Here is a 27,907-nt window from a genome sequence, read left to right as displayed (position 1 = left end):
ATTTGTAAGATGCAGTTCTTTGATTAAATAAGATCTACTACTTCAATTGTTCACCTAAAGCTGAGTCCCTCTGTGAATATCTTTAAAAATATGATTGGAGCCATATTTTGAAAATTACCATTCATATCCTAATGTTCCCATGCTCTGTGGGCTAATTTCACTGACTGAAATTTAAATTTCAACCTATCATATGATGAACATATACCAGGAGAACCTGTCTGTTAAGAGATTATCCCATTTCTAGTATATTTCCCATTCCCTAGCCTTGAAATTAATTTAAGAGGTAACAGAGTCTTACCAGAGTAAACAAACACCTTTCCTACTCAAAATTAAAATGAACTAAAGCATTTGGTTTTAAATGCCCTCAATAGTTTTCCCAAGGCTCCAACTAATTCTTATAATGTCGCATCCTTCTATAAAAATCATAAAAATTGTGATTGGAGCCATATTAAATAAGTTACCAATCATGCCCTGATATTTCCATGCTGTGTGGGCTAATTTCAGAGAGAAATTTTAATTGCAGCTTATCAAATGATTGGAAAATTCCCACCAGTCTGTGAACTCTGGCCCTACATCCTAAGCAGATCTGCACATATCCCATTTGGCTGAACTTTTATTCTTCAAAGTAGGCGAGTAAATTTGGACTGGAAAGTGTTCGCTGCAACTGGAGATTAGTGAAACCTGGGGGAGAAGATATAATTGAAATGGGAATTCCATCTTCCAGGGTACCAACTGACTTTCAGAAAGAACAGAACAAAGCTCAAACCCATATAATGAGAGATTTTAATGATGAGACAATTATTTGGCCAAATCTAACATCTCAAACAAAAGTACTGTACAGTAAAGTAGTTTCTTGACCTAGTACAGTACTGGACTCCTTTTTCATACAACATGTGACAGTGCCCACTCGAGGTAACAGTATTCTAGATCTTTGGCTAATAACAGAAAAAAGAAATGATCAATCAAATCGAGGAAGGAGAAAAACTTAACCCTTCATGTGACCACTATATTCCAAGATAGAATATAATTCTAAAAAAAAAAAAAAAAGTGTAGGCAGATAATGACATTGCCTTTGAGGAGACTATAAAAGAATAGAGGAATTACAAAATACCTCATAGACGGAGTTAATAAGAGAGAAAGACTTTAAAGTGTCGTGGGGACGTATTCGAAAGCATGTCATGAAAGAGAAGGAAAAGGAAAAGAAGAAATAATAACTAAGGTGCAGTGTGGGGTTAGTTGCTGGAAAAGACAGGAGCCACAGAGGGGCAGGTAAATGGATGGATGTGGCAAAATTGGCTCAGATCAGGCATGTTCACACTACGGTTTCCTGGAATAATTTTATATTGAATAGAATAAAATTGTATATTATATGGAATTTTTGGCATTTTCTTATGGTTAGTTTTGAGAAACTAACATTTCTGGGGGGAGCCCCTTGAAGCTACAATGCTGATAGTGCCTAACTTCTAGATGCCATCAGTTCCGGAGTTCTTTTTGGCCTACTGGGAACCATGAGCCTGAACCTGGCTCCCTCTAAAAAGGCACAAGAGAGCAGTGGCATTATGATAAAATGGTCTGTGAATTCAAATCATGTCCACCACCACCAGAGAAGCACCCAGAAAGTCAGCGAAACAAAACAGACCACTAATGTTTAGAAGGAAGATCAATAATTTAAAATCACTAAAAAAAAAAAACATTCCCAACAATATAAATATACGATTTAAAATTCATGAAACTAGCGCAACCTCTTTTGGCCCCTTCTTCCCCTCATATGAGGGATGAGGGAGGGAGGCAGACTGGGTCAGCTGGCTGCTCTACCCTCAGTTCTTGCTGATGGTAACTAGTGCCTTGGCTGTCCGCTCTGTTGTTCTGGCTCCTATTTCCTGCTTCAGCTAAGTAGTGGGTTTTTGCCTTTGTGGCTGTTCCAATGCATGTTGTGCTGTGAGAGTTAGGAGTATAGGGCACTTAGAGCTGCATGAACACAGAGTTTTCTTCCCTTTGTGTTCCCTAGTCCCGCCCTTGTGCTGACAGGGTTCTTTTCCCTGGAGTATTCGGGGTTTGCTCCGTTAGAGGACTTCTTCGCTTGTGGTGGTTCTCGCCCTGGGTAAGTTCATTTGTTCTTGGCTTTCTGTCTTCACTGAGGTCAGGAGCAAATTTTGGCTGGCAGGCTGCTCTAGGGTTCGTGTGTCCGAATCAGGGCACACTGAGTTTGGCCTTCTCAGGCTCCAGTGAGCTAGGCCGGCCTACTTATACCCGTTTCAAGTGTCTATACGACTATTCTATTCATATTTCGGTCCATTGAGACTTCCGTTCTAGATAACAGGGATATGTTTCAAATTTCTGGGTTCTGATGTAGTGATCCCAGTGCCTGGGCTGCCTGCAGGGCCATTCCCTGCAGACCCTTGAAAACCCCTGCAGGCTTAGAGGTCCATTGGATATTTCTGCTGAACTCCTCTCTCGTCATTTGTAAGTTCAAGGGATGCGCATCATCTATACCACGTGGCTAAGCTCATACCTTTTGCGCCCGCATGCTACTTGCTGGATCAGTGACATCTTTGACCATGTGTAGTGTGAAATGTTTTCTGCACATTACTCTCCTTACAAATCCTTGTGATAACGTTCAGGGTTTTCAGGCAGTGACCACTTTATGCTTGAGGTTTTCTTTCTTACAGTGGTTTAAGTTATGTGCCTGGTTGGTGTTTAGGGAATTGAATTTGGAGGTGTTGGCTAATTTGACTGTTGCTCCATCCATACCTCCTTCCTTTATCTTCGAGCATGATATGCCCTCCCTGTGGTCCTCTTTTTCTTACTTCCAGCTCCGAAGTGTCTGAGGGTTTCGGTGTCAGGGGCAATCTTGAGGTTATCTTGAGATGATTTCGGGGCTTTAGTGTCCCCGCGGCCCGGTCCTCGACCAGGCCTCCACCCCCAGGAAGCAGCCCGTGACAGCTGACTAACACTCAGGTACCTATTTACTGCTAGGTAACAGGGGCATTCAGGGTGAAAGAAACTTTGCCCATTTGTTTCTACCTCATGCGGGAATCGAACCCGCGCCACAAAATTACGAGTCCTGCGCGCTATCCACCAGGCTACGAGGCCCCCACCCAGGGGGCAAGGGGGCAAGGTTTAGCTCGGGATATGGCTTGGAAAGCTCCGAGGTTTGTCCCTTCTGACTAAGTGTAATTACCTAAGTGTAGTTACAGGATGAGGTGGTGTCCTCATGGTGTCCCGTCTACCCAGCACTCTTTGTCATATAACATTTTGAAACTACTGACGGTTTTGGCCACCACCACCACCTCACTTAATTTGTCCCAACCGTCTACCACTCTGTTTGCGAAAGTGAATTTTCTTATATTTCTAAGGCATCTTTGTTTAGTTTAAATCTATGACTTTAAATCTATGACCTCTTGTTCTTGAAGTTCCAAGTCTCAGGAAATTTTCCCTATCAATTTTATCAATTCCTGTTACTATTTTGTACGTAGTGATCATATCACCTCTTTTTTTTTTTTTCTTCTGTCTTCTAGTTTTGGCATATTTAATGCCTCTAACCTCTCCACGTAGCTCTTGCCCTTCAGTTCTGGGAGCCACTTAGTAGCATGTCTTTGCACTTTTTCCAGTTTGTTATGTGCTTCTTAAGATATGGGCACCATACAACCGCTGCATATTCTAGCTTTGGCCTAACAAAAGTCGTGAACAATTTCTTTAGTATTTCGCCATCCATGTATTTAAAAGCAATTCTGAAGTTAGAAAGCATAGCATAGGCTCCTCGCACAACGTTCTTTATGTGGTCCACAGGTGATAGTTTTCTATCTAGAACCACCCCCAGATCTCTTTCTTTATCAAAATTCTTTAAAGATTTCTCACATAATTTATAGGTTGTGTGGGGTCTATGTTCTCCTATTCCACATTCCATAATATAGCATTTTTTCACATTAAATTTAATTTGCCAAGTGGTACTCCATATACCTATTTTGTCCAGGTCATCTTGAAGGGCATGACAATCATCTAAGTTTATCATTCCTATTATCTTAGCATCATCAGCAAACATGTTCATATAATTCTGTATTCCATCTGGTAGATCATTTATGTAGACAGTGAAAATCACCGGTGCAAGAACTGAACCCTGTGGTACTCCACTTGTGACATTTCTCCAGTCCGATACATTGCCTCTGATTACTGCCCTCATTTTTCTATCAGTCAGAAAATTTTACCTGTCACCCCTCCAATATTTTCCAGTATCCAGAACAACCTCTTTTGTGGAACTTTGTCGATAGCCTTTTTTAGGTCCAGATAGATGCACCCAATCATCTCTTTCCTGTAAAATCTCTGTGGCTCGATTATAGAAACTGAGTAAATTCGATACACAGGATCTTCCAGATCGAAAACTATACTGTCTGTCTGATATTATATCATTTCTCTCCAGGTGTTCTACCCATTTAGTTTTTATTATTTTTTCCAATATTTTGACTATTACACTTGTCAATGATACAGGTCTATAATTGAGGGGGTCTTCCCTGCTGCTACTTTTGTAGATTTTAACTATGTTAGCCTTTTTCCACACATCTGCTAAGACTTCTGTACCCGGGGATATCTGAAAAATCAGCTGAAGTGGATTGCTGAACTCGGGTGCAAATTCTTTCAGAACCCATGGTGAAACTCTATCTGGGCCAACTGCTTTGTTCTTACTTAGCTCCAGAAGCATTTATTTCACTTTGTCTCTAGACACCTCTATGTGCTCTATGCTGTTCTCTGGAATTTTATTTTGTCTGGTTCTCTGAAGATCTCATTTTGTACAAACACACTTTCGAACTTTTCGTTTAATGTTTTACATGATTTACATTTGTCTGCTATACCATTCTCAAAGTTCCTCTCTGCCTTTCTCCTTGATGACATGTAGTTATTTCTTGCATCTTTGTATCGCTGGTATGTTTGGAGGTGTGGCCTCTTTCTATAATGATTCCATGCTTCCATATGTGCAGAGGCCAAACTATGATGCCTCTTCCTTGGTCTCCGCTTCTCTATCCTGGGTGGTGGGAGTGGATGATGGCTCTGCCCTGGGGCCTTCTGGTGTGGTTCCCTGGGCTTGGGGGGGGGTGTCTGACAAGGGCCCTTGGGTCCTGTTTGATCCAGCATAGACTCTTGTTCCTTCTGGGAAGTGTCTTCTGTTGCTCATCCAGGAGGCCTGGTAAGAGACCAAGCCACGGGGACCTTGAACCCTGGAACCACCACAAGGTACGTAACTGCAGTGTAAGGGGTTTTCATGTCCCTCTTTCCTATATAAGTTTGAAATGGGTGCAGCTCTTCCCAGGGTTTATTTCTGGGTACCATTGGGTTCCTCAGATTCATCCCTCTGGAGGTTTCCAACCTCTAGACCCAAGCAAAGGCTCGGAAGGCTCTCTGTGTGTACCTCCTGTGTAACTTGGATTTCACCTTGTGATGGATCCAGCCTCTTTTGAGTTCAGTTCTTCTTCTCCTTTATAGATCCGTTGAGGTTCTAGAGTAGTCCTGATTGGCCAGCCTGTGGCCTACCTAGTGCCCATGACGTTCATAAGTTTGCTGCTCTCTTGGCTGTGTTTGCCAATATGTCTTAGGCCAGTATTCGGGCACGGGGGTTTTAGTGGTCGAACTGGATCCTGGTAGCCAGGTACAGTATCTTGTGAATGTTCCTTGTCCTCATCAGCATTGTGCAGCCTTGGGTCATGTGTTGCAGCCTATGTTTTCTTCTTCGTTATGATATCTGCAATTAAGGCCTCTTCTTTTCCTTCTCTGTGGGTAGGTATCTTCAAGGAGCCAAAAGGTGCCCCCTCCCCTCAGAAAACCAGCATTGAATTCAATGAAATGCCTATTTCTGGGTGATCCCTACTGGCTCCCTGACACCCTCTCCTTCCCCGAGAGTCAGTGATAATTTTGTCCATCACAGAACTGAGGGTGGAGCAGCCAGCTGACCCAGTCTGCCTCCCCTCTCCTCCCCTAACGAGAGAGGGAAGGTAGGTTGAATGAGCTTGTGCTAGTTGCATGAATTTTCAATCGTTTGTTTACCTTGTTGGGGAAGTTTTTTTTTTTTGTGATTTTGATGCTCTGATCTTTCTTCTAAGCAGTTTCTCTTCGCTGACATTGTAGGCGCTTCCCTGGTGGTGGCAGACATTATGACAATTCACAGACAGTTTTATCATACTGCCACTGATTTGTGCCTCGTTAAAAAGGCCAGGTTCTGGCTCACAGTCCCTGGTAGGCCTAAAAGGAATATGGAACTGATGGCACCTAGTAGTTTGGCACTACATCAACATTGTAGCTTCAGGAAACCACCGAGGCTCACCCAGAAATAGGCATTTCATTACATTCAATGCTGGTTTTTTGAATATACAGTATTTGTTGCTCTGCAAAACTGTAATTGGGAAACAGATGTGATATTTCTGTAAGTGCTTTACCTATGTGATAGTTATTTTCATAATTTTTTTCACAAGCCCCTTATTATTATGGAGACTTGCAAGGTGAGATGCATTTGAGGATTACGGCATAGATAAAAAGCATACATAGTTTAGTAGTTAGGAAAGGACTGAATGCCTTTCCTATAGTGTATGGCATGTTGGTCATAGTGCAGTATTTATTTCAGGAGTAAATCTAGAAGCTGAGACTTAATCAAGCCATAAAGATTACAAGTGAATAGCTTTAATCTTAGGTGTGTTATGAGCAGTGTGCACCTAGCTTCTAGTCTTTACTTCATTGGCCAAATGCATGACAAGTTTTCATGTGATATTCTTTATTTCCATGACAGGAATCCAGGTGAATGGCATGGTGTGGTGTTTTTTGTATAGTAATACATATCAAATTGAATATTGTTTCAAATTTAATAAAGTTTATATAAATTAAATTGAGCTCATTAATGAAAATGGCTTGGTTCCCGAATGCAATATTATAGGACCTTCACTTGGTAATTCGAATCATGTGGGGCCCACCCCGATTCGAGTTAACCAAACAATTGAGGTAGCTGACTTTTTTTAACCGGTAACATCCAAAAATTGTCTAATTAAAATTTGTTTGGATATCTCGTTTGGCAGGAATAGGTTAGTAGGTTAAAAATGGATGAAAAACTCGATTGGGAATTCATTTGGAATACTGTACTGTAATCCAAATTACCGAGGTCTTAATGTATTTTCAGTTCATCTTGATGACCGGGAGAACAGTATGTTTCTTTATAGTGTAGGCATTATGTTGTTTTGGTTCTTATCTCAGTGGTACTATTTTCATAATTCATATTACAATAGTTACATGCATCAAACCTTATATAATGTACTCTTTAATTTTGATGTACAGTACTGTGTATAATTCCCTAGTGGCAGATCTAGGAACGTATTACAGTGCTGTAAAAATATTGAATTTTATCTTGAAATGTTTAGAGTAAATATCACTTGTTTTATTTTATGACATTTTTTTAGCTCCCCACTGAATGGTTTTTAAATGTTTTAATATTTATCTGAGAGATAGTTGGTTTCAAGATCTTGTAAAATTGTCTTGCAAGATAGTCCTGAAGTATGGTATGGAGGATGCCATCCTTGATCACCATCATTATTGTCAATTCCCCAAGTTCTTGACATTCAGAATTTTATATATTAGTTATTTAATTGTTTGGTAATTGTTGCTAAGTGGTTGTTTGGGCTTGTTTTACAGATGATGGCAGCAGTAATGGACACTTTCCCCATGGTTCTCACCCCCTTCTCTATAATAATATAGGTACTAATATTAACATGTTTTTGGTATTCAATTTTTTTAAATTTTGTTTATGAATTGTAATTGTTATAGTTTAATTATAACAGTAGTTTTGAAAGGCCTTCATTTGCCCCTTCTGTATTATTTCAGATTTGTTCTTAAAATACGTCTTTAGTAATATACAAATGTTTCAATGTGTGTGTAACTGACAATATTCACATATACCCAACTTCAGTTGGCAGTGAACTTGGAGGTGTTCCATCTCCATACAGTTCTCTGGATCGGCCACATTCCTTCCGTTCTCCGAGTGCTGGCTTGTTATCAGCTGTGCCTAAGTGGGGCCGAGGTACTTAGCAAAGCTTTCTCAGGCACTTGTGATGCAAACTGTTCTTATGTTCAGTAAAAGCAAATAAATATGCACACCTGAAATTGAATAGATATCTTTTAAATGACATTACGTACCTAGTAAACCGTTTTTAATATTTTTTAGTTGCTAAATTAATTAAATTTTCACTGTACTGTATTTCGGTAAATGTTTGACAAATTATGATTCATGAAATCTGGGACATTTTGTATAAATTTTGAATGAAAATTCAAAATGTATACAAAATATCACAGGGTTTTGTATTTATTGCAATTATTATTTACAATTAAAAGAAAAATTCATTGTACCTTTCAGCGATAGAGAAAATACAAATTAAAAGGTGTGGCACAAGTTCCTGTGAAAACTGTACTGAATCTTTTCCTTAAATACCCTCAGGAAACACATGTGATGCTCTCAATGACAGTTACACGGATGATGAGCAGCCGTCGGATCCTTATTCCCACTACAGAGGTTGTTTTGCTGTACCAGTGTTTTGGGGTGGAAAAAGTCAGATTGGAATGTTGCAATTTGATTTTGTCTTTCCTGATAGGGGAAATTTTTGGATTTCATATTGAAGATTTTGATTAAGAATGTTTTATATACTATTACAGTATATGCATAATTTGTTTGTGCAATAATAAATTTGAAGTAATTTATATTAGAGTAATTACGTACAGTAATTTAATACAGGTACTAAAAGGATTTATCCTTTTGTCATGTTGACTACCATTAAATTCTTTAACCTTGAAAAAAATCCCTGTTAACAGCAATTGTTGGCAATAATATTTTGAGCAATTTTATCCAGAACTAGCCTTGAGATGCTTGACATTTAGCAGTTATCTCAGCCAGAAGGTGTCCACTTGGTTTATGTATGTATACTATGTGCTAGCCAGTAGTTGGTGCACTCGGTTCACAGTCAAAAGGTCCAGGTTCAATTACTGTGGCAGGACAGAAGTGTTTGTGGAGTTTCCTTTCCCCTGATGCCCTAGTTCACATACATACACTTAATTTCTGGGGGAGCCCCTTGGTACCTCCTTGAAGCTATATTCGCTGTAGCTTCCCATACACAGTCATATCAGTCTTCAAAGTTATGTTTGTCTACCAGAACCTGGACTCCTCAGAGAGCAGGGGATTTTTACGATCACCCTCACTTGAGAAAGCATCCAGAAGCAGGCAAGACAATATATAGCACTGCACGATTCATGAAAACTCATCACCGAAACAGTCAACTGACACTACAAAAGAATCCCTCAAAATTAAATAGGTTCATTCAAACCTGGGTATGAAATACCCCAGAGTGCATATGCACAGAGCTGCCAGCCAGCCGAGTTCAGTCACTGATGTGGTCTCGACCACTATTTCCTGTCACTGTTCTTAGCACGTTCCACTTCTTTTTGAAGGTAAGAAACGGCCATTCGTTGGACTTTGTCCTGTGAGAGCCATTTGCTTGTGTATCATTCATAACTTAATTTTTTGTTCATGAGCATGTTTATAAACATCACTTATGTGATGTTTATAAACATTACTTATGTGGACTTATTTTATTCTGTGATACAGGCTGCATGAGTTTAGGGAAGGGTTGCCCTAATAGAGAATTAGGATGACACTTCCCTAATGCAATGCCTTTCACTGAGTTATTTCTCTGGTGTGTTCAAGAGTTTGTCCATGGAAAGCCAGGCCTCAAGGGGTGAAGAGCCTCACCCTAGGTACTATATGCATCATGACTTGGCAAGACCCTATAGTTGGGGCATTGTGTTTGTTCACATTAGGGGTTGCCCTTGGGTATGCACACTTGTCTGTATGGCACTTCACTGACACTCTTTCCAGCCACTCAAGACTGTATTTGATGTCAGTTGTTTAGAAGAGCATTCCTAGTGCCTGAGTGTCCGTTGTTGTCTTTAGGCTCTGGTAACTTCCCGGTGGGGTCTGTGATGTGATGTGTGATTGGTCGACCTGTCAAGCCCACATTTGTTATGTGCGAGTTTGAAGGTTGCCTGTCAGCATTGCTACATGTTGCCACTGTTCAGTTTTCTGCCTCCAAATGCTACCCCATGGTTGGGCATTATCTTCTGCCCCGAGACATGCGACACTTCATTTCGCTATGTCTGTTTTAGCTTCAGCCTCAGTGCTTTATTTTTTTTGTATGCATGCATGTATGCAGTAGTTTTGGATTCATTTGCCTGTTTGGTTTTGCAGCTTTGTACTGTAAGTGATTGCCCCAGAGTTGATCCATGTTTTGGGGGAATTTGGTCTTGGTTAATTGTGACCAAATTTGGTGTGTTAATTGCCTTCCTCATTTTTTTTCATTATCTGTCCATGTTATATTTGCCTAACCCCTCACTACTTGTTCTGGGTTGTGGAGTGTAGCTCGGCCTTCTCCTGGGATCGCCTCATCCACTTAGCCTCAAACGTCGGAGGCGTTTGAGCCGTTGCTTCCCACTTGGAACCTGTTGCCTTCTGTTTCTGGGGAGTACTGTATTTGGTTTGGAGCCCTTTAAGTTGGTGGTGGCACCTTCCCCAGTCTTGGCATCCACCACAGAGCCTGGCTCTGGATGGGAGGCTCTCATGTTTGGCCTTTAGGGCTCTGTTGGAGCCTGAGGATGGTCAGGCTCTTCATGCATTCCTGGTCTGGGAAGCCTTGAAACTAAAGGGAAAGTGATTACTGAAGATGAAATAATAAAGGAAGAGTTAAGCTCACTTGGCACAGTATTTTCTTAGAGAGAAGATGCAATAAGTCGTGTGAAAGTTTGAATAGTAAATGCATGAGAGATGTGTGAGGATGCTATACTAGTATCCTGTGCAGGTGATAGACACAAAACATTCTGAAACATTCTAGAAGCTAATTTTATATTCAGTTTAAAGCCCAAACATGGTAAGGAATTTAAACAAATTTATTTACCAGGTACCAATAGCTAAGTAGTAGGACCAAAATACTCCAGGTACCAATAGCTAGGTGATGGGACCAAAATACACCAGGTACCAATAACTAGGTGGTCGGACCAAAATACACCAGGTACCAATAGCTAGGTGGTGGGACCAAAATATGCCAGGTACCAATAACTAGGTGGTGGGACCAAAATATGCCAGGTACCAATAGCTAGGTGGTGGGACCAAAATATGCCAGGTACCAATAGCTAGGGGGTGGGACCAAAATACACCAGGTACCAATAGCTAGGTGGTGGGACCAAAATACACCAGGTACCAATAGCTAGGTGGTGGGACCAAAATATAGCAAATAACTGACGATAAGAGGGGAGGCCAAAAAGGCCAGATCTCGCTTCCTGTAGACTCGACTGGGTAAATGCATGCCTACATACATGAATATTTACATGCATCCATGCATGTATACATATATACATGCATACATATATATACACGCATACATATATACATGCATACCACCTTACCTTGTTACTTTGCTTTGATTCCGGGGGTTAAGGTTCCCGCGGCCCAGTCTCAGTCCAGACCTCTTCGTTAATGGTCTGGTCATCCAGGGTGTCGGGCGTGGATGCTTGCAGCCTGACATATGAATCACAACGTGGTTGATCATGAATCCTTTGGAGGTGTTTATTAAGTTCTCTTGAACACCGTAAGGGGTTAGCCAGTTACGCCCCTTATGTTAAGTGGAAGCGTGTTAAACAGTCTCTGATCTCTGATGTTGATAGTTCTCTCAGAGTACCTATTTCAACTCTGTTCTTCAACAGGGGTATTCTGCACATCTTGCCATGCCTTCAGGTCTCGTGTGATGTTATATCCGTGTGCAGATTGGAACTAGCCCCTGTAATATTTTCTCTGTGTATACATACATATTCCTTTACATATACCTTGTTCAAATAATTGTTTAAATTTAGATCAATGTTCATGTCAATTTATTGCCAAAAGTTTCCCCCTAGTCCCTATGTATGCCATGCCAGCTTGAAGATATATTGTGCAATCGACTTTTATTTAGGAAAGCCCTGTTTCTCCCATAATGTAGTTGGTTGTTACCTCCTTAACTGTGGGATTCAAGATTTAAAATATATGTACTGTGTTGGTTATGTAGTCTCTTATCTAGTCATTCATTATGTCTGGAATTGATTATAAAATCATTGTTGGTCATTTTTGACTAAAATGAACATGCTTTGTCTTGCTTCTAAACAAATTTAAGTGTATATAATTTTTGGGAGGTTGGAGGGAGGGATACATTTGATTTAATAGAAGCGTTATATTGAAATATAACTCGGTAAAACTCGTCTCTTGTTATATATCTGATATTAACTAAATGTTCATTATTCTACCTTTTCTGTTTACTTAATTTTTTCTCAGTACAGCATCATGACCCCAGTAATGTTTAAAATACCTCGTGTGGAATACACATTACTTGTTATGTTAGATGTGATTGCAGAGACTGATGCATGGCATGCTGAGTAATGCTCACAAGAGGAATGAGCTTCATCATGGTTGTTATTCCACCAGAACTCTCTCTTCCACACTGTTGGAAGTTATGCACTCCTTAATGTTTATTTCTCTTTCATTCAGTAAATACAGTACTGTACTACTTTCTTCATAGCAGTGATGTATGAGCATTATCATCATTCATCTTATTAAAAAAATATGTAAAATAATTTATTGATGCATGGTTTTGTTTTGCAGTTATCAGCCAGTTACATAAATTTAAAAAAATCCAATACCAATATTGTATGTTATTGTATGTGCAGTATTAAGCTGGGATGCTTTACACATTAGATGTTTAGTTTGTTCTAACTATTAGCATGAAATTGCATATGCATGGTAAAATGGCTGACATGTAATAATGTGCATGATTTGTGTTGATGCCTTTTTCAAATTGCAGAAATTATATAAATGTTCTTAAGTTTAACCTATTTTTCTTTTAACATTATTTGGCTAATGTTAGAAACACATTTAGCTGGTTTTAAATTGTAGTTTTCATCAATAAGATAATCTATATTACAGGTACACTAGTTGGACAATAATTAAAAAATGTGTGAGTAATTACCTAAGTGTATTTAAAAGATTACAAATAATAATAATTTATCATTACCAAATAATAAGATTATAGGGAAGACAGTGGTGTCCTGTCTTCCCTATAATCTGCTATGTAATGCTTTGAAACTTCTGATGGTTTTTGGCATCCACCCCATCTCACTTAAATTGTTCCAACTGTCCACAACTCTATTCACAAATGAGAACTTTTCTTTGAAGTGTGTAGTTTCCCGAGTGTAGTTACAGGATGAGAGCTACGCTCGTGGTGATCCGTCCTCCCAGTACTCTCATATAATATTTTGAAACTTCCGACAGATTTGGCCTCCACTTTCTCACTTGTTCCAGCCTCTAAAACTCTGTGAAAGTAAATTTTCTAATGCTTTTTCAGAAGCTTTGTTTAGTTAGCTTAAATTTATGACCTCCTTTCCTTGGACGTTCCAGGTCTCGAGAATTCGTCTTTACCAATTTTCTCAATTCCCGTTACTGTTTTGTACGTAGTGATCATATCGCCTCTTTTTCTTCTGTCTTCTTGCCCTGGCATATTTAATGCCTCTAACCTCTCCTCGTAGCTCTTGTCATTCAGTTCAGGAAACTCTTTACTTTCTTGTCTTTACATCTTTTCCAGTTTGTTGCTGTGCGTCTTAAGATATGGGCACCATACAACTTCTGCATATTCCAACTTTGGTCTCACAAAGATCATAACCAATTTCTTTAGTATTTCACCATCCATGTATTTAAAAGCAATTCTGAAATTGGAAAGTGTAGCATAAGCTCCTCACACTATGTTCTTTATGTGCTCCTCTGGTGATAGTCTACTATCCAGAACTACCCTCTAGATCTCTCTCTGTTAGTTCTGTAATTCCTTTTCACATAATTTGTAGGTTGTGGTAGCCTATTTTCTTCTGTTCCACATTCCATAACATAGCATTTATTCACACTGAATTCCAGTTGCCACATTGTGCACCATACAAATATTTTGTCAAGATCATTTTGAAGGACGTGATAATCGTCTAGGTCTTTTTCTTCCCTAGCAGCTTAGCATCATCAGCAAACATGTTCATATAATTCTGTGTTCCTTCTAGTAGTTCATTTATATAGAGGATGAACATTACTGGTGTAAGAACTGAATCCAGTGGTACTTCACTAATCACACTCCTACAGTCAGATACATTGCCTCTGATTACTGCCCTCATTTTTCTGGTAGTTAGAAAATTTTTCACCCAAGTCAGCAGTCTCCCTGTCACTCCTCCTGCATGTTCGTTTCCAAAACAGCCACTCGTGTGAGTCTGTAAAAGCCATGTTTTGGTCCAGAGTTATGCAGTTAACCATCCATCTCTTTCCTGTAAAATCTGTGGCTCTATCATAAAAACTAAGACGAGTTACACACGATCTTACTCCCTGAAAACTATACTATCTGTTATTATAACATTTCTACTCAGGTATTCTCTCCATTTGGTTTTAACTAATTTTTCTAGCATTCTGACTACCACACTTCTCTGTATTCACACACTTGTTATTCAGGTCTCTAATTTATAGGATCTAAATTAGAGGATCTGCTACCACTTTTGTAAACTGGAACTATATTAGCTTTTTTCCATATATGTTAAGATTTCTGTACACAAAGATGTCTGGAATACTCGGGTACATATTCTCTCACTACCCAAGGTGAAACTCCATCTGGTCCAACTGCTTTGTTTCTTCCTAGTTCCTCTAGTACTTATCCACTTTGTCTCTACACCTCTATGTACTCTATGGTGTTATCTGGAATTGGCATTGTGTCTGGTTCTTTGAAAACCTCATTTTGCACAAACACACTTTGGAACTGTTCATTTAGTGTTTCATACATTTTCATTTCATTGTTTGTGAATCTGTTCCCTATTGTCAACCTCTGAAATTTATCCTTTACCTGTAATTTGCTTTGAATAAATGTACAGTGGTACCTCGGTTTACGAATGCTCCTCTTTATGCACTTTTCAGGTTACGAGCCCGATTTCTTCGGAAAATTTGAATCGGGTTACGAACTTTACCTTGGGAAACGAGTTTGTTGATATGCTTATGGTCGACCTAGCACGTGGTGGCATGGTGATGGATGGCGAGGCACTGCGCACGGGAGGCCCAGTGGCTTTTGCCTAGTGACTATTGCGCTTGAATTCTTTGCAAAGATTTAGTTTTTCGGATTTTTGGCTATTTGAACATAAAATTTGTTATTATATATCTTGCCATGGGTCCCAAGAAAGCCAGTGGTAAGGTTCAAGAAAACACTTGGCCAGTGGTAAGCCAAGAAAACACATGTGAGAATGACCATAGAGGAAAAACAAGAGATCATTCGTAAACATGAAAATGGTACACAGGTTGTTGAACTAGTTAGGCAGTACAACAAATCTATGTCAATGATATGCACTGTAATTGCTAAGAAAAAGGACATTATGAGTGCTAAAGTGGCGAAAGGCATATCAACAATCACGAAACAAAGAACACAAACACTTGAGGATGTTGAAAAGTTATTAATTCACCCAGAGCAAGGTGTAGTAAGCCGTTGTGTTAACCTTTTTAACACTTTGGTGCACCCCGCTCGCCACCCCTCAACTGTGCGATATGGGACCCAGGGTGTCACGGGAGTGCGCGTAAAATCTGAAAAGTGTATACTCTCTTCAAGTTTGTCACCTTAATTCTCGTCCTACGAGATTAAGTTTGGTATCATTGTGTTCGCAATAGAATTCTCTACAGCACTAAATGCATATAAACTCCAAAAGCCCGGCTAATTACCCGCAGCAAACAGAGAAAGTGCGAACGAGTTACCCAGGAGCGCGCAAACGCGATAAAATGTTTTCACTATTTTCACTCTGGTCACCTCAATTTTTATTCTAGGTCTTTCATTTTGGTCTCAATGGGTTCGCAATAGAATTCTCTAGAGGAACATTAGCATATCAAATAAAAAACCTGGTCACGCTCCAACCGCCGACGAGTTGAAGACGGGCCACGCGTTAGCCGCGAGTGAGTGCTCAGCCGCCTTCCACCTACACTCCCAATTCCCGCCCTTTTCAAGCCTTTCTTTCGCAATTTTCTTCCTGGAAGGGCCTTGTTCATGATCACTATCCATCGTGGAGTAAGCGTAGATAGTTTCTAAAGCCACAGTAAGAAATATAGCCACGGAAAATAGGCGAAATGTTCACACGTTTGAGATGCGAGGGGAGGCGACATTGGTCACAACAGTGGAGCGAAAGCAATGGGCCCACGGCATGTGCCAAGCCGCCTGAGGGCCACAAGGCTCAACAAGGAAAATGGGAAGACATCGGCGCGCATTTTAAAACCAGTCCCAAAAAAATTGGATAAAAACCTGATTTTTGGCGATTATTTAAAGTGGATGACGCAATGCTGCGTCATCCCCGAAATTACCGCCAGTAAACGGATGACGCAATGCTGCGTCATGCCCGGGCGAAAGTGTTAATGACAATGTGATGTCTCACTTCAGACAAGTGTTATAAAGTAGGGAAAAAACAAGTGTCACTAAACAGGTTTTTAGTGAGAAAAACAAGCAGTGAGCCACAAGCAGGTCCTAGTGGTATGCAGGCAAAATGTGCCAGTGTTTTCCCCAGAAAAGTCATCACTGCCTGATGTTTAGAAAAAAAAATTGAAAACATTTGAAAACAGAAATGTAAAAAAAAAAAAAATCCTTCAGTGTATGTCAGGTAGGCTCCATTTTTTTATAAAAAAAAATACCACAAATAAAAAAATAATTTTTTTGTTAAATTTGAAAGAGGAAAAAATGTCAAAAAGGTTTGTTCAATGTGTGTCAGGTAGGCTGCTTCATTTTCTATAAAAAATAAATAAAAAAATAAAAAATTGAAAAAATTTGAAAAAGACAATGTCAAACAGATTCCTTCAGTGTGTCAGGCAGTTATAATCACTGCCTGATGTTATAATGGAAGGGGACGCCCCTTCCATACAATAACACTTCTTCTCCTCCCCCCCCCTCCTCACCGTCTTCCATATGCCAACAAGAGTCATCAATAATGGTAAGTAGTAACTTGTACATACTGTACTTTACTACTGAAGATTTGGGTGAATCAGGTATAAAATTTACTTTGAAGTTAATTTTTTAGAAGTCAAGAACAGAATAATTCATTTCCCATTATTTCTTATGGGGAAATTCACTTCGGTTTACGAATTTTCAGGTTACGAACCGTCTCCAGGAATGGATTAAATTCATAAACTGAGGTACCACTGTATAGCATTTGATACCTTTATCATCATTTGCCTTATGTCATTTTGTTCTCGTACTTCCATCTTGAGTGATATTTAGTGTTTTGCATAAGCAGCAACGTAGTCATTGTTACATAGTGTTCCTGGCTTAACACCTTCTTTTGATAATTACTTATTCCAAAATTAATTAACTTAAGAGAAAGAAGCAATATAACATAAAATAGTAACACAAATATTTTTAAAATGCATAATATGAAAAGCTATAGATTCATCAAGCTAAGAAAGCAAAGTTGCCAAAAAAAAAACATGGCAAATATAAAGACTTGATTTTGCTGATACAGTAGTAGAAGGCAGACGAAATAATTTAAACAAGACATGCTGGAACTATTGGACACTTCAATATATTAAATGTCAAAGACTGTAGGAAGGATGGGATCCTACAATATTGGCTCACATCCTGGAATTACACTTAGATAATTACTCTGGTAATTACACACAGCCACACTTATTCTGTAATACAGTATTGGTTTTGGGAAAATTTCCTTTATTATATCATTTGATTATAAGATTTAATATTTTGTTGCTTTTAGGTATATTATATACATTAAATGTTGCACATTTTGCAATGTATCCCAACAAGCAGAGTATATGCAGTATATATACTAGTATTTAGTTTATATTTTTTGTTATATTTAATGTTGTAGTATTGAATTGACAGATCAGGCACCACCCCGGCCACCCCTACCTGGCGGAGAGAAGGCCCCACCTCGTCCACCTCCACCAGAGACTGATGATGAAGATGAGACCAACATGTTCAGTGAAGTACCACAACCAAATCAACCAATTATGGTAAATCTTCCATTTATGGGATTTAACTAAATGTTTACAATTTATTGCATGAGAATAATGTGTATAGTAGACAAATAAAAGTTAAAATGTGGTGCTCGTAGTACGAACAAAATTTTGGATTGGAATCCACTAAGTGCCTACTAACACACACACGTAAATTCAGGAAGTAATTTCAATTGTATCACCATGTATTGGTAAAATACTTACTTTCCTGCCACAAATGCAGTTCACTTACTCTGTACAGATTCTCTGAAAGTGAGGGTGCTTCTATATTGTTCTATGTTATTTAGTTAATGCTACCTCAAGACCACTACACATGGAGAGGAAACACCAAGATTTTTTTTTTAATCTACAATACATGTTATAGGTTTATATTGAGGAATATTTAAGGAGAACTAATACAAAAGTGTGTAATTAACAAATTGCAATTATAGGAGAGTTTGACTTCTGGTGTCCTGTTATCTTTTAAATTTTATAAAATGCGCGTTTAAAACTGGCAGTGGTTTTGGGACATAAAGCTTTCTCATGAAAGTTGTTCTATGCACCATCTACATTACTGAAGAATTATGATATTCTTTCAAGGGTGTATCTTGATCATTATCAATGTTTCCTGGAGACCAATGACCTCCACAATCCAGGCCAACATGGATTTAGAGTGGGAAGATTGTCTCTCTCACAGCTCCTTGACCACTACGACAGTCACTGAGAAATTAGAAGAAAAACAGAATGCAGATGTCGTATACATGGTCTTTGCAAAGGCATTCGATAAATGTGACCATGGAGTGATAGCACACAAAATGAGGTCAGTGGGAATACCTGGTAAAGTAGTAAGCTAGGTACTCAATTTTCTGTCAAACAGAACACAAAGAGTAACAGTCAATCATATAAAATCGAATCCAAGCGCAGTTAAAAGCTCTGTACTTCAGGGTACAGTGCTTGCACTACTACTTTTCCTTATTCTCATATCAGATATAGACAAACATACAAGTCATAGCTTCGTATCATCTTTTGAAGAAGACACAAAAATCGGCATGAATATTACCTCTGCTGAAGACATTGAAAAACTTAAAACAGATATTAATAAAGTTTTTGACTGGGCAACAGAATATAGCATGATGTTTAACAGTGATAAATTCCAGGTACTGTACTCGGGTATGGTAAAAATGAGGACTGTAAACATAATACAGGGTACAAAACACAATCAAATCTGCCTATAGTAGGAAAGCAGCATGTAAAGGATTTGGGAATACTGTTATCTGACGATGTAACATTTAGGGAGCATATTTCTTTTGCGTTTGGGGGTAGATGTCACTTCTGCCCCTTTCCGTAAGCTTTCTTATGCTTTGTTTCACTTCCTGCCTTGACTGCCATCTTCTGCAACATGTCTTGAGCTGACATTCAGGCATGGTGATATTGGAGGTCGAACATCGTCCTGGCTGCTCATTATCTAGTCAATCTTTCTGGTTGTAGTCGTTCTTGTGTGTAGCTTTGGGTCTCAGGTTGCAGCCAGTTGTGTCTACTTTGAGTTGAGGAACGAGTGGCGGTCGCCTCCCGGGTAAGTCCATCTTTTACTTGTCTTTGGTTAGGTAGCTCCAGGGAGCTGGAGGGGCTTCCCTCAGAAAACCAGCATTGAATGTAATGAAACACCATTTTTTGGATGAGCCCCGGAGACTCCCTGGCACCCTCCCTCCAGTCGACGTTTTTTTTCGAGTGGGTTTGATGTTCAGTCTCCGAACTGGAGTTGTTGAGTAGCCAGCACAGGGGGTCCGGGGCTCTCCCCTTTCCCCCCTGGGGAGGGGAGGGCTGTGTGGATAAGTGGTACAGTGGTGAAGTGTGGCATTTGCTTGTTTATTTAAGTAGGGGGAATTCTGACTCTGTTCAGTCTTTGGTTACGATTTTCTTACCACGTGGGGTCTGTTTTGTTATGCCTACCATTCTGGGTGCTAACCCCAATCGATGGCAGACATGAAGTGTCCCCAAATACATGGGGGTTTCCATAGGCCATTGCTCCCTTTGCCTCGCTGAAGGGGCCCTGGTTCTGGCTTGTGGTCCCTGATAAGCTGAACTCCAATTGACTGATGCCGCAGACTAATAAAACACATACAGCCAGATAGCTCCAGGGAGTCTCCGGGGCTCACCCAGAAAATGGTGTTTCATTACTTTCAACGCTAGTTTTTTCCATGGCTCCACCTCTTTCAGTGGGTTACCCTGTCAATGTTTTTTGCAGGTTTAAATATGCATACTCCTATGCTATATGCATTTGGAGATGAAGGTTTGTCACCATTTGCATAGCAAGTAGATAGCTGGTCTGTTGGTATCTCACCTACACATTTCCATACAGCTACGGTATGAGGTTGCCTGGTACTTATTTCACCACTGTCTGTCTTTTCCACATTTTTGGTTTGTGTCACAGTCGTTCTGTCCTTTTTGTTTGGTTGTTTCATGAAAAGCATCTCATGCCGAATACTGTCGCCTCTTTGCATTCAGTGCTGTCAGAGCCACTGTTGCTTGCATTCGGCGTCGAAAACTCCTTGGAACCATTCTGCATGTTGTCATGCATTTTACACATCCGGCAGACTTGTGCTCTTCCTAAGCAGTCCTTTCTCCTGACCGAGTTTTTGGTCTTTCTCTTCTCGCCTTAGTTTACGGTTTTGTGTTAGGCCCGTGATGTCATTCTCACTTTTGGGTGGTGGGGGGAGGGCAGTTGTCTCTAGCTGTTGGGTTGGGAGTTTCAGGCTTTTCTCTTGAGGCAGGTGTTCTATTCTTTTGACCCTGATGGGTAGTTTGCAGCCTTCTGCTTGTTTTCTGGTGAAGAGTAAGTTTGCTGGCTTCTGGACGAGTCTTTTGTTGATTGGTGCTTAGTTCGTTTAGCCAGAGGTGCATAATTTTTTGTATCTGGAGGTGGCTCTTCACCATTACCTGTGGACCAACAGTTCTGCCTCAGTGGATGCCTTGTTGGTTGATCCTCTTTCCTTGGTCCCCTGTTTAAAGGCTCACATTTTCCAGATCATTCACATTGTCATTAAGTCTAGTCAGCCTGTGGTTTATCCTCAGACCTGTGATATTCCATTCACCTGGGCTCCAATAGACTCGAACTTCGGACACCACGTGTGTGAGGCCAAAGCTCTATCGACCCAGCTGTTGAGTAGTTTTAATAAGGAAAGTTTCCTTATTAAGTCTATATTGTCCATATTTCCTTAACCCCTTAACTGCGTTGCCTCCAAATGTGACACCCCCGCAGTGCGCAGGAAATAAATTCTCTTGAAAAAATTATTTTTTCTTTTTAAAGTGTCAAAAACCCTTCCCTGAGTATGGGTATGTAAAAAAAAATTCGAAATTGTACTTACTTTGGGTGCTATGGGGTCCGGAAGTTGGGGCGTGACGTCATCATTCCCCGTGCGCCCGTGGTGTAAGCTCTCAGAGGCGGTGGGGCGCTCGGGGCGGGGCGCGCGAGTTGCCGCGAATATATTTTTGTTCATTTATTGCGCACATTTCCCAATACATTTTCATTGTTTTTATGTGCCAATCCAATGTATAATGAACACGTACACTGTAATATCGCAGTACAACATCCGTACTGTCCGTAGACACTGTGTTACGTGCATCACAAACAACTTCACTTATCCTACACAATTTCCAATGTATCATGCCAAATAAATTTATATTTACACTTTATATACACACTGTACAGTATCACACACTATATACACACACCATAAACACACTCAGTACTCCGCGAGTGTGTGATATGCTGCGAAACAGCCAACGGGGCAGAGTGGCACCTTGCACTCCACGCACCAGGTGCTGATACATCTTCGTTTCTGTTCTCTGCGGGTAGTGTTCCTGCATACTATACACGCACGTTTACCCTTCTCCCGTGATGCTGTGCCTGGCATATACTCGAGCATATGTACTCCGAAGTTCTCATTACCCCTCAATCTGTCTGGAGCTGCATGTGGCATTGTTGCTTGCACTCCGCGCGGTACAACAGAACCCTCCTTGCCATACTTTACTAGCAGCTGTGACACAACACCAGCACTGAATGTACGTATAGACGGTCTCCTGCCAGATTTTACTAAGTACATATTGAAGCAGTTGAGCACTGCAACATCCATCAGGTGGAAGAAGAACTTTTTAGTCCACTTCACAGACTTGCGCACGCACTCTACTCCACCAAGCATCATGTCACACTTATCGACGAGGCGCATGTTCACGTTATAGTCTATGACACAGTCTGGCTTATACACGGTGTTGCGTGTCTGAAAGTGGACTTTCCCACTGTCCAACATGGCACCGGTGTGAATCGTACTCAGCATATTCACCTCGCGTCTGTCCTTCCACCGCACTGACAGCGTATTGTCACACTTGCGCAGCTGGCACTCGCCCACGGCTATAGCTATACCGAACACTGGCATTTCCTTCCTATGGCTCTTCACAGTGCCACATACGCCGGTGTTGTGGGCAAGGAGGTATCTGGTCAATAAGGGGCTGGTGTAATAGTTGTCGGTGTACAGTACATGCCCCTTGTTCAGCAACGGTTCCATCAGGGTCTTTACAACACTGCCAGAGAACCCGTGTTCATCTTGAGCCGGTATGTCGACGTCTGTACCAGAATATAATATCATGTCCAAGACAATACCAGTCTCACAGTCGCATAGCACAAAAAACTTCAGTCCAAATCGGTGCCGCTTTGATGGAATGTACTGTTTGAATGCCAGTCGCCCCTTGAACAGTACAAGCGACTCGTCAATAACCACATTCTGTCCAGGTACAAAATAATCCCTGAACTTCCCTCTCATGTCACTGAACATCTTCCGTACTTTCCACAGTCTGTCGTGTCTGTCCTCATTTGCATTATTCTCGAAATGCAGGCACCTGAGAATCAAGAGATACCTATCACGCGACATGTACCGGTTGAACACAGGCGATGGAACAAGGCTGTCTTTGCTCCAATATTCCTGGATGACAGCTTTCTCAGAGTGCTTCATCATCATGGTGAGTGCCAGAAACACGTACATTTCGTCAATTGTCGTGTCCTTCCATCGTGTGAGCCGTGAGGCAGGTAAAATGCCTTCGTCTATGAGGCTGTGAGCGAACCTGTTTGTCTCAGTCACAAGATGCGCCATGAATACATTGTCATAATATGCCTGAAAATATTCCATGTGTGCCATATCATCACCAGTATATGGGAATAATGGTGTAACACCAAAATCGCTATCATCAAATGTTGGTATTTGAGGGGCAAATGTGGTGCAATCCTCCCACACAAGTACACCAGGGGGTTTGGTGTTGGCGCCAACACCACGGCCAACACCACCACGAGCACCAAAACTACGGCTACGTCGTCCGCTGCTTCTGCTGGAGCTGCGTGAGGGTATGCTAGGCGCTGAGGCAGATTTACGTACTGTACACCTACCACGAATAAATGATGTTGAGGGGCCACTGTCGTTGTCCACATGCTGTGAGGCACGCTGCCGCCTGCCGCGGCGTGTTGCTGAGGTAGCAAAACCCCGCCTGGTAACACCACCACTGCTCGTACTCGGGTCGTCCACACTACTCGTATCGGAGCCAATGTCACTGAAGCCCGAGAAAGATTCGTCACATGTACTATCACTGAATAAACTACTAGCGTCTGGGGACATACATGATGGTGGTGATGATAACGGTGTTGACCCAGGGCGGCGAGGCAGGCCGGGCGAGGCACGAGTACCCCACACACTCGCCACATCTTCCAATTCTGTCTCTTCCTCACTCGTATCAGATCTCTGAGTTAGGTCTTTATCTGGATCATAGTCCAGGTCATCATCCAGAGCACCGTCATCATACAAAATATCGCGTATTTCCTCCTCAGAGAGTCGTTTTCCATGACCGCGGGTCACCGTGGAGCGGGAGCTCGTAGAGGATGCGTCAGACATGGTTGCTGCCGTGAAACTGAGGCTCCCCACGGCCGCAGGGCATGCTGGGATTTTTTTTTAAGATGGCGGACGATCACTGGGGCCCCCACCCACCCATACCATACCCGCGTCACCGCGCGCCAGTTTTGAATGGAACGTGAAAAATCAAAATACCTGGAGGCGCGTTGCGCAAACCAGACGCGAGCCTGCAGGCGCGTTGCGCAGTTTAAGGGTTAAGGACACGTGGGGTCCACAGTTTGAGTCTCCTAGAGCCCAGGTGAGGGAAATATTTATTTCTATGGAAGTGTGGATGATAATTTGCTGTGATATTCATTTGGGGTCTGGAGTTTTGGCACTATAATGAAGTTCTGGCTGCCCAGTACAGTCCTTAGTTAATGTTCCCCATCCCAGTTAGTCTTGTGTTGCTTTGGACCATGTCTTCCAACCAGGGTTCTCATCTTTCTGGTGCCTGTGACCTCTCCTACTCCCTGTTAAGTCCCATTCTTATTTGCTGTGGTTAGCCTCTGGGAGCCACTGCTTAGCTCCCCTAGAAACCCAGCATTGAAGTACTGAAATGCCTCTTTTTTTTCTCTTCCCTCCCTCCCTTCCAGGTTTGTCTGTGAGTTGTTCATCAGCTTCAGGACTGGTAATGGCAATCGGTACTAATGAGTTTCGAGATAATTTGAGTGAATCCCTTGTTCTGTGTAAATCATTTGCAGAGTGTTTACCAGTTTCAAGGCTTCATTTCCTGTGAATCCTCAAGTTGTCTGAAAAGGCGCAAAGACTTTGTGAATGCTTTCCTGGTGGGAGGGAGGGAGGGAGGAAGGTGGTGGCAAATTGTCACTTGCTCCCTGTGCCTCTGTGGGGGAATGGGGAGGGGGGCAGGTTCTGACTCTGGTTGCTGGTAGGCCAATTTGAACTCGAGCGACTGATGTGACCCATTAGCATTGCAGCCTGTCCTCCTAAGGTTTCCGAATGTCAAGAAACTGTCGTACTAAAGTGTCCTCTTCTAACATTCCAGAGGACCCAAAACAGAAAATGGGACAGAACGTCACTTTCATGAGGCACTACTATTTTCTAGTACGACACATTTTGGCCTTGAGCAGATTGTCAAAATGCGATGTTCTATAAGGACAGATTGGAGCAGTCACAGCAAGTTAGCTTTAGGAAGCCAGGGTTCTACCAGAAAGAGGCATTTCATTACATTCAGTGCTGGGGTTTTATATTTCTGGTTTACCAATCTTTGTTTCATAGGTGACCTGATCTCTTGGTGTGTTACCTTCAGCTCTCATTGCTGGTAATCTTACCCTTGGATTCCATGTTCTTTGTTGGTGCTTACCCACTGAACAGTAATTAAAATATATGTTAATAGATAGAAGCCATATATTAATAAATAGACACTGTTTTGTACATAAATACAATGATCCTAGTTGAGAACCTAGTAGGGATTGAACCTATTTACAGCTCATGTTTCTCCACTAGATGGCAGCTCATGGCCTTCACCAGGAGGTAAAGCAGTGGTCATCTCGTGACAATCACATTATTGCAGCTGCAAAAAAAATGGCATTGCTGATGGCCCAACTTTCTCAACTCGTACGGGGTGAAGGTGGCACCAAAAAGGATCTCATTTCATGTGCCAAGGCTATTGCTGAAGCTTCTGAAGAAGTGACACGTTTAGCAAAGGATCTTGCAAGGGAGTGCACTGACAAGCGCATGAGGACGGTAAGATTAATCATGAAATGTGCAGTACTTGAAGTACTGTAATGTATTATGTTTAATATTACATGTAAGGTACAAATGTCATATATAGTATATGCTTATCACATAAGGAAGCTCTGTTGTGCTTTGCAACTTTTTAAAACAACATTATCCATGATCTTAACCATTTTATCACTGATTTTAGGTATAATAATTGCTTACAACTCGGCACATTACTGCTGAAGTACAGCACTACTGTACTGTATTAAAGGAGATGCTCGTAAATGGAAAGTTGATTTGCTCAATATCCAGTTTAATAGGGGTATATAAATTTGACTTTAGATGCATTGTTAACACATTATTGTTCCATCATCTATTAACCCCTGGCCAGCGGCTATGAAAAAATCTTCATACTGTACCCACCTATGTGCAAAAAAAAAAAAAAAAAAAAAATCTAGAAAATAATATTATAGAATATTAATTTGTATGCAAAATGTAAGAAAAAACAAAAGTAAGTTAATATTTATAATTTCAATGGGTGGAGGCGCTCAGGAAAATCGTGTGGTGGCCGTGTTTGGCACCTTTCAGCGCGTCGTGCTTAACTTTACTGACACTTCCTGCATTATCCTCTGATGTAGCACTTGTTTCTCTTCATTTGCAAGAGTATGCGTGTTGAATAACTTGATAAATTACATAATTCACATAGCACATGATAATGTTTCAATTGATGATTGGTTTACTTGGTATACTCCATCACATCCAGTAGAGAGTACTAAAAAGGATATGAACATTATAATCAATGGTGTTAGGCTCTGGGCAATGACTTATGGTCCTAAGTGACACCATTTGCGCGCGAGTATAGATTGAAACAAAGGCGTAAGACACCAGTGTGCACCCTCAAATAATAATCGCCATATGACAATACATTCATCTAGTAAGTAACTAATGAGTAATAGATTTATTAGTATTAATGAGTACCAGGATTTATTAGTAATTAATGAGAGAAGGATTTTTGTTAAGGGTCAAGGAAAACTTCATTACATCCACATAGACCAATTATATCCTTATTTGCATCGAGTGTGTAAAACCCAGACAATAATTGTTTAAATAGTCATATGATAACCACATTAGCCCATGAATCAATATATGACAATGACTGCTGCCTCAGGGTTAAGATGTCATTCAATTTGAGAATTTCTAAAAAAAATAATTTCTTTAACCATTTTATTTGTACATTCATAACTAAACTCTTGAAATACATGAGCATGGTGTGAGCAGAGCTTATCAAGGGACCAACCTCAGCCAAGCATCCCACTACTCAAGATGATAATTGTTCTGCCTGTGCACATTTTCTCTCCACTTTGCAAATTACCCACCCCAACCTCATCTAGAAATGATAGTACTTCTGTGCTCAGTAATCCAAATCATATGGAGCCCATCACCATGAGTCGGATTAAGTAAGCCAAATTTTTTACTAGGAATGTCCAAAAATGTAAAAATTAATAATTTTTTCTGGGGTGATCCCTTTGCAGCTATCTTGAGGTTATCTTGGGATTTTTTTGGGCTTAACGTCCCTTTGGCCCGGTCCTCGATCAGGCCACCGTTTTGTTACAAACCCCCCCCCACCCCCAATGAAGCAGCCTGTAGCAGCTGTCTAACAACCAAGTATCTATTTACTGCTAGGTGAACAGGAGCATCAGGGTGAAAGAAACATTTTGCCCATTTGTCTCCGCCTCCACCGGGAATCGAACCCGGAACCTCAGGACTACGAATCCGAAGCGCTGTCCACTCAGCTGTCAGGCGCCCCTAATGGGTGGCTATACGCTAAGATGGTACCATTTACTAGGTCGTATCAGCCATGTAATTTTATAAGCCTATTGGGGACCAGAGATAGAACCTGGTCTCTCTCAGAGGCAGAGAGCGGTGATATTTGTTTTCATCAACTCACTTGGGAAGGCAACCAGAAAGTCAGTGATTCAAAACAAACTACTGCTGGATTCGGAGACTGAAGCCTCAAAACCCACCTAAAGAACTCCCGCAACTATGTAAACAAATCATTGAATTCTCTCTGAACTAACGTGAGCTAATTTGCCCCTCCTCCCCCCCATTTATTTTGAGGGAGAGGGGGGGAGAAGGATCTGCATGCCACCACCTGCCAGGGTCTGAGCTAACAGTTCTATCGTTGATGTAGTGCGTACCGGTTCACTTCTCTTCC

The 27,907-nt window shown here is 41.0% G+C and overlaps 1 protein-coding gene across 19 annotated transcripts in view; it reads left to right on the top strand.

The window, feature by feature from the left end:
- Vinc (vinculin) overlaps positions 1 to 27,907 on the top strand; it is a 228,296-nt gene that overhangs the window by 167,568 nt on the left and 32,821 nt on the right. For 9 of the 19 annotated variants that reach the window (XM_045769461.2, XM_069310851.1, XM_069310850.1 and 6 more), the window contains 5 exons: positions 7,663 to 7,725; positions 7,937 to 8,047; positions 8,462 to 8,536; positions 17,970 to 18,100; positions 25,477 to 25,716. In XM_045769461.2, the coding sequence (XP_045625417.1) occupies positions 7,663 to 7,725; positions 7,937 to 8,047; positions 8,462 to 8,536; positions 17,970 to 18,100; positions 25,477 to 25,716 (620 nt within the window). The remainder of the gene's footprint in view (positions 1 to 7,662; positions 7,726 to 7,936; positions 8,048 to 8,461; positions 8,537 to 17,969; positions 18,101 to 25,476; positions 25,717 to 27,907) is intronic. The other 10 variants (XM_069310862.1, XM_069310861.1, XM_069310859.1 and 7 more) reach the window with 3 other exon arrangements.

Source organism: Procambarus clarkii, chromosome 68 (genome assembly GCF_040958095.1).
Source record: "Procambarus clarkii isolate CNS0578487 chromosome 68, FALCON_Pclarkii_2.0, whole genome shotgun sequence".
Taxonomy (NCBI): domain Eukaryota; kingdom Metazoa; phylum Arthropoda; class Malacostraca; order Decapoda; family Cambaridae; genus Procambarus; species Procambarus clarkii.
Note: the sequence above shows the minus strand (reverse complement) of the source record. Positions and strands in the feature narration are given on the sequence as shown.